The sequence below is a fragment of the Piliocolobus tephrosceles genome, chromosome 2 (assembly GCF_002776525.5).
Source record: "Piliocolobus tephrosceles isolate RC106 chromosome 2, ASM277652v3, whole genome shotgun sequence".
In the NCBI taxonomy this organism is placed as follows: domain Eukaryota; kingdom Metazoa; phylum Chordata; class Mammalia; order Primates; family Cercopithecidae; genus Piliocolobus; species Piliocolobus tephrosceles.
The window spans coordinates 182,932,455-182,948,573 of NC_045435.1; the positions used below are offsets into that span (position 1 = coordinate 182,932,455).

The following is a 16,119-nucleotide window of genomic DNA, read 5'->3' on the forward strand; positions in this document are numbered from 1 at the left end:
TTGTCTCTGCTATCCTGGCTTCTCTGTTCGTGGGCTTATCGAACAAACATTGGGATGGCCAAGAACCAAGGTGAGCTCACATCCATTGGAAGAGCTACTCTGTCCAGCTGGTTAATGTCTCTTCTGGGCAGATGCTTACTTGTGGGCCTTAAATATGTGCTATAAAGATGCTCACACTTTGCGACCACTTCCATAGGTTAATCCACATGTTCATCTCTAGACTATTTATTACTCATTTTCCAATTTTTCTTCCTCTAGGCCCCTGGTTAATCAACCAAGCCATTCACTACTGTCCATGAGTCTATATAAAGTCATTCCTTGGTATCCACTGGGGATTGTTCCAGGATTCCCGTTGGATACCAAAATCTGTGGATGTTCAAGTCCCTTATATAAAATGACATGGTATTTACATATAACCTACGCACACAATCCTGTATACATTAAATCATCTCTAGATTACTTATAATACTCAACACAATGTAAATGTGATGTAAATAGTTCTTATATTGCTTTTAAAATTTGTTTTATTTATTGTTGCATTTTTTTCTCAAATATTTCTGGTATCTGCAGTTGGTTGAATCTTCAGATGTAGAACCAGTGGATATAGAGGACCTCCTGTATGCGTATCATTACCATATAGCACTTCCCACTCTACACAAGGTAGGGGACCAGATGCAACATCCAAACTTTGTCCACTTAGAGAACGTCTCTCACCATTGTCTTTTAGGGCCACCCAGGAGTGGGGATACAGTTCAGTAATAGTCAATTTTTGGTTCATACCAAGATATTCAATAACATATCCATGAATCAGACCTGGTAATTTTCCTCCTCTAATAGCTGGTCAAAGGAAACTCCCACATGAGGCCAAAGGGTTAGCAAAGAAGAAGTATCATTGTATTGGTGATGAGTGATGTGGCTTCGGGCCACCTGTTCATGCAGATTACCATGCCCTCTGGATCTGCTGCAGCTGCATCTAAAACTTACCACTTCTATCACATGATAGATTGCTGCTGAGCCCGCCCAACATCTGAAAGTTCTCAGCTCAAGATAAGCAGCTCGGATCCTAGAGTCATTTGATGAGATGCTCTGTCTCTGAGAGCTTAATACCTACCTTGCCAGGAGCTGCTTTTCATTTGGTATATAATTTTATGCTTTGAATGGCGTGGTCTCCTTCTCTCTTCCAGGACACTCAGCAATAGTCATCAAATTGTCCTGCAGTAGCTATAAATGATTTCCCTTGTATCTCTCAATCGCTGAAGATATTGGCAAGTCAGAGCATTCTTTTCTGTTTCCTGTCTCAGTTAACCACAGGTGAAAGTTCTAGGAATGGCATTGCTACAGCCTGCCAGGCCTATTAACACAAGACATGAAGTCATTTTCATCTGGTCAGAATTTCATCCATAAAGTGTGCATCCTAGGACCACTTTTGGTGCCAAATGTCTTAAAACAGGCTCTCCTGGAATCAGATCCTAAGTCAAGGATTCAGGTGCTAGTGATTTATTAAGGGAAAAACCAGTAAGGAAGTGGGAGAAGCAGCAGAGGAGAGGAACAGAGACTAAAGGCATCACCTTTGGGTGAAGTCTCAGTTTCAACCCAAATTTGTAGAGAGTAATGACTGACTCCTCATTTAGTTTCACAGCAAAGGAGCTGGGGAGGGGGGTACAAGTAGATACAGAGCACCCAGGCACCTCCTGCTGTCAGCCGGGGCTAGTGCCTGGGAGAAGGTCTCTGAAGGTCACAGGTGTTGGCTGCTTCTGCAGATCGTGTAGAACCTGGGGGACGGAGGCACAGAACTGGGAAGAGAGATCTCAGGGGATCTGGCCAGGGCACTATTATGCCTACTTCACAGAGATACAGGAAGAAATGTGCTGAGTTCAGGGAATTAAGCAATCCTGTGTGAGATGAGTGGTCAAAGGATTCCTGGAGGAGGTCAGACTTGAGGTAGATTAATCTAGAGTCAGTGGACGCTTGACTCCGATTATTACCAACGGCATCACAGTTAACGTTTAGTGGGGCTGTAAACAGTGGCTAGAACATAAAAGGGTGTGAGGAACAGGATTTGATCACCACAGTACTTGCTGTTGAGATTCTTTGACACTTTCTTAGCACCTGTCTTAGGCTGGAGAAAAAATATAGAACAAAAACACAAACATCCTAACTATCTACCCTAACTAACTAACTATCTATCCTAACTATTAGTTCTCACTAATCTTTCCTGCATATTTGTTTCAAGTCCTCCTCTAAGAAATGTCTTCTGGAGGGGTGAGTGCTGACTACCTTTATCTAATTTCCCTGCTCCCCATTCCATTCCCCACTGTTTCCTTCCCATCCCTTTCTCTCTTCTACGTATTGGGTGCTGGTCACCAGTAAGGGCTCTGAAGACACTGCATCCTCTCTCAGGATGTGTTTGTTTTAATTGAACAAGCATTTATGATTTCCCTGCCTCCTCTGAGGGCTTAGCATTTGCTGCAAGTTCCAAATCACTCTTATCTAATACTATGAAAGAGAATATGATGAGCTGCCCAAAGAAGTGCAATAGACTATGAATATGAATGCTCAGAGACCAGTTTTGTTCAAGCAAACAGGGAAGACTGTCAGGAGAATACAGGACCTGATTTGAGTCTTAGAATATAAGATGTAGAGACGGTGGAGGGGAATTGGCCTACGAAGGAGTGGTAGTGTGTGTGAGTGAAGACGCAGATGGTCCCCGGTTTACTATGGTTCAACTTCAGATGTTTTGATGTTAGGATGGTGCAAAAGTGATACGCATTCACTATGCTTCTCAATTTACAATGGGGTTACATCACGATAAACCAATTATAAGTTGAAAATATCAGTTTGTTCAGACTTAATCCTACCTTAAGTCGAGGAGTGCCTGTATTTGATATGGAAGAGTCAGGAGAATGCTACATTAATGCTGCTTCTGCATGATCCTCAGACCATCACCTCAATATCATAATGAAAGCACCCATTCTCCATTTCTTCTCTCCCATTCACCTATACATTTCTGTTCCCAGAGGCAACCACTTTCAAATATTCAGCCATTTATTATAGTATTTACTTTCATTTTCCTAAAGGATATGATTATACTGCCATGTTTTTGTTTTTTGACTTTATTTTATTTTATTTTTTATTTTTTATTTTTAAACAGAACAAAAAACCCCCCAGATTTATTTAGCTTCAACATTTCCCCTGATCTAAAGAGAAAGATGTCAAAAGATACCTAGGACATATACACAAGCACCCACCCCAGTGAACTCAGATAACCTGAAAGAAAAAAGGGCAAAGGTCTGTTCAATGGAGAAAATTATCTTCGTTTTTGAAAGATGTTTCCACGTCCCATTCCACGTCCTCTTCCTCTTGCAGCCACTTGGGCCTTGAGAATAGCAGCTTTTCCTCGGCCAGCCCCTGAGCCTTGGTTTTTATTTTTCATGCTCTTTAACATGGGTGCATTCTTCAGCATGTCAGGCAAAATCAGAAAGCGGATTTTGCTGCCACGGATGTACACCTGCTCCAGCTGTGCCACTCGGCCATCTCTGTATGTGACTGTGATGTTGGACATCTGGCAGTTCATGTTGTCCTCTGCTTCAGTGAGCTTCCCCCGATATACCTCACCGGTGTTCGTCTCACATGTTACAATGTGGCCCTCAGCCTCATGCAGCACTTTAATTGGCACACCAATAGACATCTTGGCAGGAAGAGAGTTCGGCTCTGGCCTACTTTTCCTTCTCTTCGGTGCACGGCAAAAGCCGCTACGGCGAAGGCGTGAATCTGTTTTTTGACTTTAAATATTATTTACTACAATGGAAGATAAAGATTTAGCCATCTTACAATTCACCCCTCATCCACACACAATTCTTCTATACCCCACTCCTAAAGTAGTTATAATAGCATCATATTTGGTTAAGTCAATATTCAAAGATTGTATGTTTTGACTATATAAATGTTATTTATAGCTGAGCTATTTATGGGTTTCATGGCTACATTTTCTATCCCCATTTGCCTTTTTTTTTTTTTTTTTTGAGACAGAGTTTTGCTCTTGTTGCCCAGGCGCAATGGCACCATCTCAGTTCACCGCAACCTCTGCCTCCCAGGTTTAAGTGATTCTCCTGCCTCAGCCTCCCGAGTAGCTGGGATTACGGCTGTGCCACCACGCCTGACTAATTTTGTACTTTTAATAGAGACGGGGTTTTGTCATGTTGGCCGGGCTGGTCTTGAACTCCTGACCTCAAGCGACCCGCTCGCTTCGGCCTTCCAAAGTGCTGGGATTACAGGTGCGAGTCACCATGCCCTGCTGATAAGCTTCATTTTTGAAGGGAGTCTGTGGGGGCGCTGTCCCTCCTGAACTGGTGATCTCTAACCCTACATTAAACAAGTGTTCTCCTAGAACTTCATTTCATCATCATCTCAGGAATTTCCTTTGTTCCTCTGTGAATCTTGTTCCTTTTTCCCTCACACTGCTTCTTTCTTGGTTTACACCTTCTGGCTTTTGTGGGACATACCAAAACAGTGGTTTTTAGAGAGAGAGGGCACACGGGAGGAGGCAGCAGGGTGAAGGTGGGATTGGATGGCTCAGAGGAAACATCCCATATAAGGAAATGTGAAGTTATCACCTGATGGTAACGAAAGGATACTGTGTTGTGTGCTCTTGGAGGTTCTTCCTTCAGAGAATAAATTTCAACTATACTGAATTTGAAAGGTAAAGCCTTTAAGACAGAGCTTTATATTTTTCAGTGTGCGTAACAGGCTTGGGTATCTCCTAGAAGACACAATATTCCTCCCCCAAGTACCAAAACACAATCATTAAAGAAGCTGTACTTCACCACATTGACAGAAGAGGGCACCATTAAACGAAGAATCTTGTAAATTAGCCCACATGCACAAAAAGAATTACAAAAAATGGAATAAATCTATGCAAAGCTACTTAAAGAAAGAAACAGACTCAACACACCTCAAGTAGTAAAAATTTTCCACCACTCCAAGGGAGGTAAACACAAAAATGACCATGAAGCAGAGGAAAACTGCAATGCAACACTCCAGACTCAAATAACCTCAAACAAGTGTACAGACATGGGAAAAGCTATTTATTTATTTAATTTATTTTTGAACCTCCCAGGTTCAAACAATAAATTTAAAAACTATATTTATTTATTTATTTGTTCATTTTTTTAACCTCCCACGTTCAAGAGATTCTCTTGCCTCAGCCTCCCAAGTAGCTGGGATTACAGGTGCGCGCCACCACACCCAGGGAATTTTTGTATTTTTAGTAGAGATGGGGTTTCACCATGTTGGCCAGGCTGGTCTCAAACTCCTGACCTCAAGTGACCCACCTGTCTCGGCCTCCCAGAGTGCTGGGATTACAGGCGTGAGCCACTGCACCTGGACTGAAAAACTATCTTTAATCAGAAATTAAAATATTAATGGATTTAGAAAAAAATGGGAAGTAATGAACAGCATGTTGCTTGAACTCAGAAAGAAAATAAAAGAAAAAGAAAAAGAATCTTAGGATTGAAACATAAATTTTAAGAGGGTACCTATGTTGGTTTCCTAGGGCTGTCTTAACAGATTACTATAAACCGAAAGCTTGAAACAGTAGGAATTTATTCTCCCACAGTTCTGGAGGCCAGAGGTCTGAAATCAAGGGGCTGGCAGGGGTTGTTTCTTCCCGAGGCTCTGAGGGAAGGGTCTGCTCTATCTCTCTTTCATAGCTTCTGAGGGCTGCCAGCAATCCTTGCCGTTCTTTGGTTTGTGGATGCGTCACTCTAATCTCCGCCTTCCTTCCCACATTACCATCTTTTCTATGGGTCTTCTCTCCTTCTCTTCTAAGGATACTTGCAATTGGAATTAGGGCTCACCCAGAAAACCTAGGATTATTTTATCTTGAGATACTTCATTACACCTGCAAAGACCCTTTTTCCAAATAAGATCATATTCCCAGGTTCTGAGTAGACATTTTTGGAGTGTGGGGGTGGGAATGGTCATCATCACCTCGCTATAGCACCCAGAGGAGAATGTACTCAGATGGAAATGTAATACAGGCACTGAAGAAAGACAGGCAAACAAGCAAGAATATGAAATGAAATAAAGTAGTAAAACGGGTCAGGAAGAAAATGATTGACGGGGAAGACAGTCCAAAGCAACACTGGTGTAACTGGAGTACATGAAGAAGAAATAGAAAACAATGTAACTATCATTTAAAACTACAATTGAACTGTTGAACTGGATGACAGGGTGAGACCCTGTCCCTAAAACACAAAAACAGAACTGTAATAGAAGAAGAAAACTTTCCAGGAGTAAATACGGGTTTAACTTTAAAAATGCCCAAACTTTTCCCCATTTTTTATTCCCACCAGCAATGTATGAGAATTTCAGTTGCTTTGCACCCTTGACAGCACTTGGTATTGTCAACTGTATTCTTTTGCTTTTTTTTTTTTTGTTTTGTTTTGTTTTTTAATGTTCATCCATTTTTATAGGTCAATGGTGGTGTTTTACTGTAGCTTTGTTTTGTACATCCTAATAATGATATTAATTGAATATCATTATGAACATCTTTTAATGTGCTGATTTGCCAACTACAGATCATCTATGATGAAATGTCTGTTCAAATTCTTTGCCTGTTTTATAAATTGTGTTGCTTCCTTATTATTGAGCTTTGATAGTTCTTTTTATAATCTGGATATAAAGCTCTTATTAGATATATGTAGTATACAGAGATATCTAGAGAGAGCAAATATTCTGTTTCTGATGTTACTTTTCATTCTCTTAATGTCTTAAAGAGAAATGATTTTAAATTTAACAAAGTCCAACTGATCAAGTTTTTAATTTTATGAATTGTGTTTTTCTTGTCATGCATAAGACACCTCTGCCTCACCCAAACTTAGGAAGATTTCTCTTATGCTATCTTCTAGAAGCTTTATACCATTAGATTTAGGTCTATGATCCCATTAGAATTTATTTTTGTATATGGTACAAGATATGGATCAAGGTGGGTTTTTTTTTTAACATGTAGATGTGCATCATTTATTGTAAAGACTATCCTTTGTCCACTGAATTGCCTTTGCACCTTTGTCAAAAGTTAATTGATCCTCTATGTATGAATCTATTTTTAAATTTCCTGTCTTGTTTCTTCATTCTACTTGTCTGTCTTATTTCACCAAGCCTACATTAGCTCAATTACTATAGCTTTACCGTAAGTGTTAGAATGAGTTAGGGCCCAGTGTGGTGGCTCATGTCTGTTAATTCTAGCATTTTGGGAGTCCAAGGCAGAAGGATCACTTGAGCCCAGGAGTTTGATATCTGCCTGGGCAACATAGGGAGACCTCATCTCTACAAAAAATTTTAAAAGTTAAAAAAATTAAAATCAGTTAGTATGAACCCTCCAAGTTTGTGGCTTTTTTCAAAATTATTTCGGGTATTCTACATCCTTTGTATTTCCTTATAAATTTTAGAATCAACTTATTTCTACAGGAAAGCCTATTATGTTTCTGATTGGAATTGTGTTAAATCTATATGTCAATTTGAAGAAAAATGACATTTTACCACTACTGAGTTCTCCAATCTATGAATACAGTATATCTTTCCAATTATTTAAGAGTTTGCTTTCTTTCAGCAGTTTTGCAGTTTTTAGCATACAATCCTTTCCATATTTTTGTTAGATTATTTTGTTTTTTGATGTAGTGTAAATGGTACTATGGTAGTATTTTAAAGTTTTTAATTTCCAATCATTTATTTTTATAATACTGAAATTCAATTGTGTTTTGAATATTGGCCATATATATAGTGACTTGCTAACCTCACCTATTAGTTCTAGGATCTATTTTTATAGAATATTTGGGATTTTGTATGTAGATAATAATTTCATTAATGCACAGAAACAAGTACTGGAAGGAAACGTGAGGCAAACTCATTTAAAAAATGGGTATAGAGAAAGGATTTCCAATTTTGACACAGAATCTAGGTATAATGAAAACAATTTGGTAAATGTTGTGGCATAAAAAACCTTTTGTGTGGAAAAATACCATAAGCAAAGTAAAAATACAACGGAGAAATTTGAAGAAAAAATTTGCAACATACATCATAAAGGGCTAATGTTCCTAATATGTAAAGAACTCTTAAAAATGGAGAGGAAAAAGTTCAAAACATGAAAATGGGTTTAAAACATGGAACACACACACACACACACACACACACACACACACACGATATAAAAACGGGCCTTACACATATGAAAAGGTGTTCAACCTCACTCAAACAAATGAATGCAAATTAAGATTATACTGAGATGGGGAAAATTAGATAGTGTGATACCATTCTGATGAAAGGCTGTGAGAAGACAGCTGAGAGGGGTTTTCAGCACTCTGCTCTCCAGTTCATCCTTCTACATAGGTTTCAGCGATGATCAAGGAAGATACATGAGGAGAGGAGAGTGCCCGTGCTGTTTGGTGCAGACTTAGAAAGGATATTGGGAACAAAGCACTAGGGTGTTCCGGCGATGTTATCTGAGTTCCAAAGAGTACATCTAATACATTTTTAAAAAATTTTCTAATTGCACAGGTTATTGGGGAACAGGTGATGTTTGTTTACATAAGTTAAGTTCTTTAGTGGTAATTTGTGAGATTTTGGTGCACCCATCACCCAAGCAGTATACACTGCACCCAGTTTGTAGTCTTTTATTCCTCATCCACTTCCCACCCTTTTCCCGAGTCCCAAAGTTCATTGTGTCATTCTTATGCCTTTGCATCCTCATGGCTTAGCTCTCACTCATGAGTGAGAACATACAATATTTGGTTTTCCATTCCTGAGTTACTTCACTTAGAATAATAGTCTCCAATCTCATCCAGGTTTCTGAGAATTGCATTAATTAATTCCTTTTTATGGCTGAGTAGTATGTTTCTTCATCTGCTCATTGATTGATGGGCATTTGGGTTGGTTCCACATTTTTGCAATTGTGAATTGTGCTGCTATAAACATGTGTGTGCAAGTATCTTTTCCGTATAATGACTTCTTTTCCTCTGGGCAGATACCCAGTAGTGGGATTGCTGGATCAAATGTAGACCTATACTGAACATGCCCATTTACATCATCCTACAATTTCATGTATATTTTCTCACATGATATGTGGCAAACAAAAGACATCTGTATCTTCTGATATGTGCTCTCTGTTAAGGTTGGTGCTGGTGCTTGAGGGTGACCTAAATTTTATGGGTCCCATCAAATGGAGCAAAAATCCTCTATAATTGACCTCAGATTTCATTAGGTGACAGATGGCCTATGCTCAGAACATAATATATTAGACTCAGAAAACTACCTATTGTCTTAGATCTTTATGACAAATTATTAAAATGTTTCAATCATCAATGCTAGCATGGAGTCACAGGCCTTGGTGCAGCCTAAAGACAGATGAGCCCAGACCCCTACTTAGAAACAGATCATACCCCAAGAGAATATACATTCTTCTCAGCACCACATCACACTTATTCCAAAATTGACCACATAATTGGAAGTAAAGCACTCCTCAGCAAATGTAAAAGAACAGAAATTATAACAAACTGTCTCTCTGACCACAGTGCAATCAAACTAGAACTCAGGACTAAGAAATTCAATCAAAACCGCTCAACTACATGGAAACTGAACAACCTGCTCCTGAATGACTACTGGGTACATAACGAAATGAAAGCAGAAATAAAGATGTTCTTTGAATCCAATGAGAACAAAGATACAACATACCAGAATCTCTGGGACACATTTAAAGCAGTATGTAGAGGGAAATTTATAGCACTAAGTGCCCACAAGAGAAAGCAGGAAAGATCTAAAATTGACACTCTAACATCACAATTAAAAGAACTAGAGAGGCAAGAGCAAACACATTCAAAAGCTAGCAGAAGGCAAGAAATAACTAAGATCAGAGCAGAACTGAAGGAGATAGAGACACAAAAAACCCTCCAAAAAATCAATGAATCCAGGAGTTGGTTTTTTGAAAAGATCAACAAAATTGACAGACCGCTAGCAAGATTAATAAAGAAGAAAAGAGAGAGGAATCAAATAGACGCAATAAAAAATGATAAAGGGGATATCACCACCGACCCCACAGAAATACAAACTACCATCAGAGAATACTATAAACACCTCTACGCAAATCAACTAGAAAATCTAGAAGAAATGGATAATTTCCTGGACGCGTACACTCTTCCAAGACTAAACCAGGAAGAAGTTGAATCCCTGAATAGACCAATAGCAGCCTCTGAAATTGAGGCAACAATTAATAGCCTGCCCACCAAAAAAAGCCCAGGACCAGATGGATTCACAGCTGAATTCTACCAGAGGTACAAGGAGGAGCTGGTACCATTCCTTCTGAAACTATTCCAATCAATAGAAAAAGAGGGAATCCTCCCTAACTCATTTTATGAGGCCAGCATCATCCTGATACCAAAGCCTGGCAGAGACACAACAAAAAAAGAGAATTTTAGACCAATCTCCCTGATGAACATCGATGCAAAAATCCTCAATAAAATACTGGCAAACCGGATTCAGCAGCACATCAAAAAGCTTATCCACCATGATCAAGTGGGCTTCATCCCTGGGATGCAAGGCTGGTTCAACATTCGCAAATCAATCAACGTAATCCAGCATATCAACAGAACCAAAGACAAGAACCACATGATTATCTCAATAGATGCAGAAAAGGCTTTTGACAAAATTCAACAGCCCTTCATGCTAAAAACGCTCAACAAATTCGGTATTGATGGAACGTACCTCAAAATAATAAGAGCTATTTATGACAAACCCACAGCTAATATCATACTGAATGGGCAAAAACTGGAAAAGTTCCCTTTGAAAACTGGCACAAGACAGGGATGCCCTCTCTCACCACTCCTATTCAACATAGTGTTGGAAGTTCTGGCTAGGGCAATCAGGCAAGAGAAAGAAATCAAGGGTATTCAGTTAGGAAAAGAGGAAGTCAAATTGTCCCTGTTTGCAGATGACATGATTGTGTATTTAGAAAACCCCATCGTCTCAGCCCAAAATCTTCTTAAGCTGATAAGCAACTTCAGCAAAGTCTCAGGATACAAAATTAATGTGCAAAAATCACAAGCATTCTTATACACCAGTAACAGACAAGCAGAGAGCCAAATCAGGAATGAACTTCCATTCACAATTGCTTCAAAGAGAATAAAATACCTAGGAATCCAACTTACAAGGGATGTAAAGGACCTCTTCAAGGAGAACTACAAACCACTGCTCAGTGAAATCAAAGAGGACACAAACAAATGGAAGAACATACCATGCTCATGGATAGGCAGAATCAATATTGTGAAAATGGCCATACTGCCCAAGGTAATTTATAGATTCAATGCCATCCCCATCAAGCTACCAATGAGTTTCTTCACCGAATTGGAAAAAACTGCTTTAAAGTTCATATGGAACCAAAAAAGAGCCCGTATTGCCAAGACAATCCTAAGTCAAAAGGACAAAGCCGGAGGCGTCACGCTACCTGACTTCAAACTATACTACAAGGCTACAGTAACCAAAACAGCATGGTACTGGTACCAAAACAGAGATATAGACCAATGGAACAGAACGGAGCCTTCAGAAATAATGCCACACATCTACAACCATCTGATATTTGACAAACCTGAGAAAAACAAGAAATGGGGAAAGGATTCCCTATTTAATAAATGGTGCTGGGAAAATTGGCTAGCCATAAGTAGAAAGCTGAAACTGGATCCTTTCCTTACTCCTTATACGAAGATTAATTCAAGATGGATTAGAGACTTAAATGTTAGACCTAATACCATAAAAACCCTAGAAGAAAATCTAGGTAGTACCATTCAGGACATAGGCATGGGCAAGGACTTCATGTCTAAAACACCAAAAGCAACGGCAGCAAAAGCCAAAATTGACAAATGGGATCTCATTAAACTAAAGAGCTTCTGCACAGCAAAAGAAACTACCATCAGAGTGAACAGGCAACCTACAGAATGGGAGAAAATTTTTGCAATCTACTCATCTGACAAAGGGCTCATTTCCAGAATCTACAAAGAACTCAAACAAATATACAAGAAAAAAACAAACAACCCCATCCAAAAGTGGGGAAAGGAAATGAACAGACATTTCTCAAAAGAAGACATTCATACAGCCAACAGACACATGAAAAAATGCTCATCATCACTGGCCATCAGAGAAATGCAAATCAAAACCACAATGAGATACCATCTCACACCAGTTAGAATGGCAATCATTAAAAAATCAGGAAACAACAGGTGTTGGAGAGGATGTGGAGAAATAGGAACACTTTTACACTGTTGGTGGGATTGTAAACTAGTTCAACCATTATGGAAAACAGTATGGCGATTCCTCAAGGATCTAGAACTAGATGTACCATATGACCCAGCCATCCCACTACTGGGTATATACCCAAAGGATTATAAATTATGCTACTACAAAGACACATGCACACGTATGTTTATTGCGGCACTATTCACAATAGCAAAGACTTGGAATCAACCCAAATGTCCATCAGTGACAGACTGGATTAAGAAAATGTGGCACATATACACCATGGAATACTATGCAGCCATAAAAAAGGATGAGTTTGCGTCCTTTGTAGGGACATGGATGCAGCTGGAAACCATCATTCTTAGCAAACTATCACAAGAAGAGAAAACCAAACACCGCATGTTCTCACTCATAGGTGGGAACTGAACAATGAGCTCACTTGGACTCGGGAAGGGGAACATCACACACTGGGGCCTATCATGGGGAGGGGGGAGGGGGGAGGGATTGCATTGGGGAGTTATACCTGATATAAATGATGAATTGATGGGTGCTGACGAGTTGATGGGTGCAGCACACCAACATGGCACATGTATACATATGTAACCTGCACGTTATGCACATGTACCCTAGAACTTAAAGTATAATTAAAAAAAAAAAAAAAAAAAAAAAAAAAAAAAAGAAACAGATCATACCAAAGTAGAGAGGGTCAGCCAACCCAGCCAGCTCAACTCATCTCAGAGTCAGACCTCTGACACTCGAAAGCAGCATTTTATGAAAACCTTGTTTTATTGCCTCACATTTTATGAAGCTTTTTTCAATCTCATTCAAGGCCTGTAACTCAGTGAGGAAGTCGGCTCTCTGATATATTCAGGTGAAATACAATAATTAAGGCCTAGAGAGGTCTCTACCAGTTGTCCAACATCATAAAACTGTTGGGAAGAGCCATAACTTCAAGCTACCCGAATCCTAGTCCTTTGCTTTTTGTTTCTGAACTTACTGTGGCAGAATTCTTCCCAGAAGCAAGATCACTCTCACAAGCTGAGATTCCATTATTTCAAAATTGAGTCAGAAATCTTTTTTTTTTTTTTTTTTTTTTTTTTTTTGAGGCGGAGTCTCGCTCTGTCGCCCGGACTGGAGTGCAGTGGCCGGATCTCAGCTCACTGCAAGCTCCGCCTCCCGGGTTTACGCCATTCTCCTGCCTCAGCCTCCGGAGTAGCTGGGACTACAGGCGCCCGCCACCTCGCCCGGCTAGTTTTTGTATTTTTTTTTTAGTAGAGACGGGGTTTCACCGTATTAGCCAGGATGGTCTCGATCTCCTGACCTCGTGATCCGCCCGTCTCGGCCTCCCAAAGTGCTGGGATTACAGGCTTGAGCCACCGCGCCCGGCCAGAAATCTTAAGATTATGGAAGTAAAGCTTTGTTCAATTAACTAGACGCAAGATACAGGAACCAAGCTGGGTGTGGTGGGTCATGCCTGGAATCCCAGCACTTTGAGAGGCCAAGGTGGAAGGACTGCTTGAGGCTGGAAGTTGGAGACCAGCCTGGGCAACATAGAGAGGCCCTGTCTCTATAAAAAGTAAAAAATTAGCTGGGCATGGCAGTGCACACCTGTTATCCTAGCTACTCAGGAGGATGAGGTGGGAGGATCATTTGAGCCCAGAAGTTCAAGGCTGCAGTGAGCTAGGATCACACCACTGCACTCCAACCTGGGCGACAGAGCAAGACTCTTACCCGCCCCCCCCCCCAAAAAAAAAGAATAGAAACCAATACTCGATTTTACATACGGGTTCCTCCTTCCTCTTCCATCATAGCTTTCCCAGTATGATGCCCTTAATTTTCTTAACCCTACTACAACCACCTCATGATACACAGACCAGATTTTTCCTCCGCTGTTCCACCACTGGGACTCATTGTCTTAGGTCTATACAACGTTGATCTAATCCCTGAAGACAAAGGGCTCACTTAAAAAAATTATCTATGTACTTAAAATGTATCTATGTCTGAGGCCTTCTTTGTACAGTCATCCCTTGTTATCTGCCAGGGATTGGTTCTAGGACTTCAACCGATACTAAAACCACAGGTGCTCAAGTCCTTTAGATGAAATGGCCATAGTTATTTGCATATAACCTATTCATTTCTTCTGTATATTTAAAATCATTTCTAGATTACTTATAAGACCTAATAAAATGTAAATGGTATATAAATCATTGTTATACTGTATTTTCATGTGTATTTTTTATTATTGTATTATAATTTTTGGACATTTTTAATCTGTGGTAGGTTGAATTTGCAGATGTGGGACCATGAATATGGAGAATTGAGTGTTCTCCATTTTTTTATGAGCATAAAATTACACTCATTCCTAGACCTTCACCTCCTATACACTTCTGTGCTCAGGGCAGCTACATACTTATGAGGTAGAGCCTCCCATTCAATTTTGAGAATAGGGAATTCACTCCTGATATCAGAGGGAGAGATGAAGCTGACCTACGTGACACCTTAGCACAAAGAAAAATGTATCCTTCCTTCTGGGCAGATGTAGTTTTGCACAACCGTGTGGCTTGGCAAGTGGAATTCTAGCAGAGTTGTAGTCCTGATTAACTCCCTTAGCCAGTCATCTTCATCTAACTGCCAAACTGCAAGATCCTACAAGGTAGCCCTGAGACTGGGATCCATGAAGATTATTTCCTTAAGATTTTTTTCAGTAACTGACAAGGCAAGTATTCACAGTCACTTCACAGTTTGTATTACATACTTGCAAGATTTAAGATCTGCTCCCAGTTTAATGAGTTCCATGGAAGTAGGGACTCAGTCTTCATTCACTCCATATGCCAGTGCCCACTAGAGTCCCTGGCACACAATGAGCACTCATTACTCATTCAATTCTCTTAATAACTGTGGCTGCAACACTTTGGGAAGAGCAAAAAGATTACCTCATAACTCTTAGTTCATAATTCTCAGACATGACCACTGTCCAGAAGTTTATGGTAAACACAAGAACCCACATGTAGAGAAGAGTGAAGAAGACAGGCAGAGACTGCTAGCTAGAAATGTTACAAATTCTAGACCGTGGCCTACCACTGCTTCTGGATCATGTCCTGTTAAATAGAGTAGCGATCTAAATGACAAAATCTGTGACTGCCCCTTAACTGATCGCTGATATTCGCATTTTATCAATGGCCTCCTCCTCCATCCAATACCATTCTTGTCTCTTTCTCCAATCCATTTTCCGTAACACAGCCAGTGTGAAAACTAACCTGACTGAAGTATGGTTTCAGTTCAAAACCTTTCAATCGTTGCTTACTGCTTAGGAGAAAAAGGTACAATGTTCTTATGACTTTTAAAGCCCTTTGTGATTTGGCCTTTACTTAGCTCTGCAAACTCACCTAGAGTCATTCCCTCTGCTTTCTATGCTCTAGCCATCTCCTTTCTATGCTCCTTTCACTTCCCTAAGGATAAAATGCTCATTGCTGCTCGAGGCCTTCAAACACTCTGTTTCCTCTGCCTAAAGTACTTGTTCTCCTCATGACAATCTTCACTTGCTTGACTCGTGCTTCCTATAGGTCTTAACTTGTATTGAGTTCTGAACACATACTGAAGGCATAAAGTGGGTCTCCCCACTTGCCCAGGAACTCTGCCTCCTGTGTCTTATTTTCCTCTGCAGTCCTGATCTCATTTTGTTCCACTGTATACATCTGTATGATCTGAGTAGCATCTATCCCTCTCACCAAAGGCTGAAGGTCTATTTGGCTAAGCATTTATCCTCAGCATTACCCAGGGGTTTGACATATAGCACAGATCCTGATGCTTATTGAATAAATGAAGGGGCAGTTTTTAGACAGA

At 40.0% G+C, this 16,119-nt stretch overlaps 1 protein-coding gene across 1 annotated transcript in view; it reads right to left on the reverse strand.

Moving 5' to 3' along the window:
- Nucleotides 1-3,148: 3,148 nt before the first annotated feature.
- The window catches only part of LOC111544265 (small nuclear ribonucleoprotein Sm D3), a 32,078-nt gene continuing 19,107 nt past the window's right edge, over nt 3,149-16,119 (reverse strand). The window contains exon 3 of the mRNA XM_026455669.1: nt 3,149-3,798. Coding sequence (XP_026311454.1) covers nt 3,308-3,688 — 381 coding nt within the window. The 5' untranslated portion in view covers nt 3,689-3,798 and the 3' untranslated portion in view covers nt 3,149-3,307. The remainder of the gene's footprint in view (nt 3,799-16,119) is intronic.